At 29.5% G+C, this 4,988-nt stretch overlaps 2 protein-coding genes across 2 annotated transcripts; both read right to left on the bottom strand.

Moving 5' to 3' along the window:
• Positions 1-595: 595 nt before the first annotated feature.
• Positions 596-2,065, bottom strand: LOC149059050 (zinc finger MYM-type protein 1-like). The gene has a single exon (XM_089218533.1). It carries the CDS (start codon positions 2,063-2,065, stop codon positions 596-598), a length of 1,470 nt encoding a protein of 489 aa, XP_089074659.1.
• LOC107172774 (zinc finger MYM-type protein 1-like) lies at positions 2,065-2,895 on the bottom strand. The gene has a single exon (XM_015523071.2). The coding sequence runs from the start codon at positions 2,893-2,895 to the stop codon at positions 2,065-2,067; it is 831 nt and encodes a 276-aa protein (XP_015378557.2).
• Positions 2,896-4,988: the final 2,093 nt, after the last annotated feature.

The raw sequence follows: 4,988 nt of genomic DNA on the forward strand, positions 1-4,988 counted from the left end.
TTACATGCAATGTTTTTGGAAAAATTGATTAACCATGCCTTATGCAAAATGCGTCCTAATTTAAAAATAAAATATTTGTTTCAAAATAGAATATATGACAATATTAAAATATAATATATCCTAGACTGACAAATCATCTCCGTTCAGAATCGTTTTTCGTATACAATCATAGGCGGAACCAGAGTTTTACATTTGAGTGTGCCCGGATTTTTTTTGTAGTTATTTTTTTTATCTATATGTATAAATTAATGTAAAAATAAAGTATTTCAAATATACAACACTTGTTTACTTACCAATACTATAACTTATTGTATAATGTAAAACAATGTACCTACCTATTGGCGATATACATAATATACTATTTTTTTTATTATTCATGAAATCAAAAGAAATGGTTATAAATTTACAAATTTAAACAAATACAGTTTTGATTACCTACCTCCTGTAAGATAACTATATTACTATGTAATATGTTAGTAGGTAGTGATTATAATAATTTATTGTTTAATTTTATAATACATTAGTTCAAACATCATTATTTTATATTTATTAATAAATAAACTGAAACCACACTAGTATAATTTATTGTATTATTTTATAATAACAATCGTCTTTGAAATGGCACAATACTTTTAAATTCTTCTATAACTTCAGAAGCTTCAACATTGGCAGTTAATTCTTGTTCGACATATAATAGCATGAGTGATTCCAACCGATCTTGTTTCGTAGTTGATCTTAACTTCGTTTTCACGTGAGTCAGTTTAGAAAACGCCCTTTCCCATGAACAACTTGTTACAGGGATGACAGAAAAAGTTTGAATTGCTGCATTAAAAGCCGTGTATATCTTATATTTTTCATTTTCTTGCATCCACTGGATCCATCCACTTAATGTTGTTGCTGAATTTCCAGTTGGTACAGTCTGATTTGCTTTTAACAATTTTATTTCTGCCATTAATTCATCTTGAGAAATTTTGAATTTTTCTTTTAAAACCGCTGCTTCTTCATTATTTAATGTTAGATTTAAGAGATTTCCCACAGCATTTATAATTTTGATTGTTTCCTGCTGAAATCTTAAATCTAATGACGCGACCATATTATCTAACATTTGGTAAAAACACAAACTTCGTAATTCTTCTTCCTTATTTTCATAATTATGTTGTGTTTTGGCAAATTCATCGAAGCGACTTGATACCATCCGTTTTTTAACTAATGGAATATCTATTTCTAGTTCTATACACACATTTTTTGCTTCATCAAAAATTTTTAGAAACTCAGTTTCATTTCTTAAATTTATAAAAGCTGCTCGAAGAGACTTTATGCTGGCCATAGCATTAATTAGATTAATATCAGGACTTTGCAACAATTTACTTACTTTAACAATTAATTGAAGTATTGGGTGCATCATTGTTAACCCGAATATAAAATTAAAAGATTTTACTTGATGTAATAAACCAATTCCTTTAACTTTAACATCACTTTGTTTAGTTGTTTCAATAATTTCAGTAAGAGCTCTAAGGATGGCTGAATAATTAATTTTTATCACGGCAACAGCTTCCGCGCGACAAGCCCACCTAGTCGTGGAAAGAGACTTTAATGTCCTCAATGTTGAACCGATTTCATTAGATATTTTTTCAAAAGTTGCATGTCGTGAACAACTCCCTTCAATAAATGTGTAAATAAATTGTACAATCCCAAAAAAATCGAAAATTAATCTATTTCCTTTGTCTAGTGAACAAGCATCGACTAAAACTAGATTCAAACAATGTGCGTAACAATGCACATATACAATATTGCTGTTTAATTCTTTACATCTCATTTGAACTCCTGATAGACTTCCTGACATGGCTGCCGCGCCATCAAAGCAAACTGATAACACATTCTTCCAATCTACTTTCAATACGGAGAGAACAACTTTTAACTCATTGAAAATAGCTTGGGCATCTACAGATGTAAGCCTGCGAATAGCTACTAAATGTTCTACTGGAGAATTAAGCTTATCATCAAAAAATCTCAAAACAATTGCCATTTGTTCGTGGTGTCCACAATCACTAGTTTCGTCAGCCATTATTGAAACAAGTTTGTTCTAACGGAATGTGATATTTTTCGTAATATTATGTTGCTTATGCTGATAATAATGTCGTTTTGGATTTTTCCACTAGTGTATAATGCATTTTGAGGTCCATTTGTTAGATGATCTTTTAAAGTAGGGTCATATTTCGACACTAAATCTACTAAATCTAAAAACAGTCCTCGTGTAATGCTGATTTTACACTCGTCATGGCCTCTAAATGGTCTACCTCCTTTTGCTAAACAAATAACAATATCAATTAGCCTTTCCATTATCTGACGATTTTTTATTTTAACTTGATTTTGCTTTGAAATAAACACCTCCTTTTGCTCATCTAACAAAATATCAACCGATTTGCCTTTTATATAACTGCTCCAAGAAGAAACGCTATGTTGATGGCCTTTAGATTTTTCATGGTTACGGAAACATTCGTTTGCTCTATGCCAATTCTTAAATCCCTTTTTTATAAAAGCAAAATCAATATGACCTTTTGTTGCTGGATCGTTTAAACAAAATACACGACAGTAAAAACAAAATGCAGAATCAAGAACTTTACTATATTCTAACCACGAATACTTATTGTACCATTCGATTTGGAAACTCCTATATTTTGAGCCAATCATTGTTCTAGGAAAATCAAATTTTGGTTGATAGGGACCTTTGTCAATTCTATCTTTTTTTTCTAATCTTGAAACGGGTATCTCATTTATAGGGTCATCTGTATCACCGAAAATCTGTTTGTTAAGAACTTCATTATTTGGTAACGCAATGTTTGGAGTATTTTTTAGATCTTCATTTTTGTTGCACTTAAATATAAATTTATCCATTTTCTATCTTCAATAGCAAATTTTAATAAAAACTATTTTGAACTGATTTGGAAGAAAACGACATACTTACAACGCAAAATATACCTTAGTAATTTATTTTTAATTTAAATTGTATAATCAAGTATCAATGTATAGTATAGGCTAGTATAGTACTATTGTGATCAAAATTTGATTTATTATTAATAACCAAAAAATGATTAAAATAATAATAATAATAATAATATTCAGTTATTATCAAGACATTTAATATTTAGGCATTATTTATACAAAATAGATGATAATTTATTTATTAATATTAAGTCCCGTATTTTCGTATTTAATATCTGGCCACCCGACATTTTATAATATAGTACTTATATTTAATATTTAAAAATCCGTCGTCCGAGGTTGTTGTACACCAAATTAACGACTTACAATAATATTATATTATTACCTAGTGTATGAGAGTTGCTTGAAACACGACGTAATGTTAAATGAAATAACAATAACAATCAAACTATTATTTCTTAATCGTCGACCGTCGTTATCAGCGCGGTCTCGGTTTCCGAAAAAAGGCAATATTTTTGCGCTAAAAATAGTTACAAGTTAGCAGTAACCACTATTGTCTATTAGTCTAAGTTTTCATGTCGATGTCGACGACAATAACAATAAATCTAATTTAAAGAGTACGATAATATAGTGATTTAAAACTAAATATCCAGACTTCGTTAATAATGTAAAATAACTATTGGTAAAAAATACATTTAGTTATTATTTTATTTTAGACTTATCTGAACACTCGTACTTTAATTTAAAAACTGAAATTCAATTAATGTGTTATGTTATTAATTAATTTTTTTTTTTGTACATAAGGGTGTGCCTTGGTACACCCAGCACACCCTGTAGATCCGCCTATGTATACAATGATACCTATCATTGCATTCAAATTTAATCCCATCCATTACATAGTAACCTACTGTACAGCAGAGCGACATCCACGACTTACCCGCTTTTTTTCTTTTTACTGTTATACCCCACAATGCTGAAGGTTTTAGTACCACTTTTGTTCAATAAAAAAAAGGATAAAGTTCATAAAAAATTAAAAAATTAAAAACAATTGTACCTATATTATTTATACATAGATGTATAAAAATGGAGCCAAAAATGTATAACAAATCATCAACTGGCCGATTTGGCTCATTCTTTTTTTGTTGGGTTCGTAATTGATAGGAGAAGGATCTTATAAGATCCATATGGATGAAAAAATAGAGAAAGTTACCGGATTAAATGAATATGACGAGGTGGTGATGAAATGACAGTGGCGTCATCTGTCCAGCAAATAATGAGCTAAATAATAATAATATTTTTTTTAATCAATGGAAACCATTTAAATTATTTTACTTATTTTATTTTACCAATTAGAATTCAATGTTCATAGTGAAGACAAATCTATATATATAAAAATGGTGACAAAAAATTCGAAATTGCATCAGTTGAGAACGGCTGGGCCGATTTGGCTCAAATTTTTTTTAAATGATAGAGAATGTCGGGAGCGGGTTTATAGCATAAATTATGGATCTAACTCCTGTGAGTTAGAGATTTAGAGACAAAAACTGAGTTATACCGGTGGTGCCCTCTAGCAGATAAAAATAAAAATAAAAATATAATATAAATAATAATACAAATATCGATAATAGCAGGACTTGAAATCGATTAATATCGATAAAAATCGAAAAAAAAATATTTTTATATTCTGGTTGATATACATTTTTTATTATAGACACTTAGAACTTTAGAGTAAAATAATAATAATAATAGTTGGCATATTATTCATTTTATTTTGAAACATTATCGTTTTATGTTATTTATGAATTTTATCAATCAAAAACGACTATTGTTTTTTGTAGAGAATTTTTATTTTTATGCGCAACGAAGCATTAGTTCTGATCGAAGACATGTGCGTGCTCATGTGTGGCAGTCTGTTGTCAACTTTGGGAATGCCAGCGCCAAATCGTTCGAGGCACGCTGCATTCAATCTTGAATTACAGCGGGAGAAAAACTATGATTTAGATGAGCAGGCTGAAAGAGTCCGAAAAAATGGGCCGCTGTCGAAT

This window comes from Diuraphis noxia, unplaced genomic scaffold, assembly GCF_037042655.1.
Source record: "Diuraphis noxia isolate RWA-SAM2 unplaced genomic scaffold, SU_Dnox_SAM2 contig0002, whole genome shotgun sequence".
Taxonomy (NCBI): Eukaryota; Metazoa; Arthropoda; class Insecta; order Hemiptera; family Aphididae; genus Diuraphis; species Diuraphis noxia.

Coding starts and splice junctions, on each gene's coding strand:
- LOC149059050 (XM_089218533.1), bottom strand. CDS start 2,065: ATGGCTGACGAAACTAGTGATTGTGGACACCACGAACAAATGGCAATT.
- LOC107172774 (XM_015523071.2), bottom strand. CDS start 2,895: ATGGATAAATTTATATTTAAGTGCAACAAAAATGAAGATCTAAAAAAT.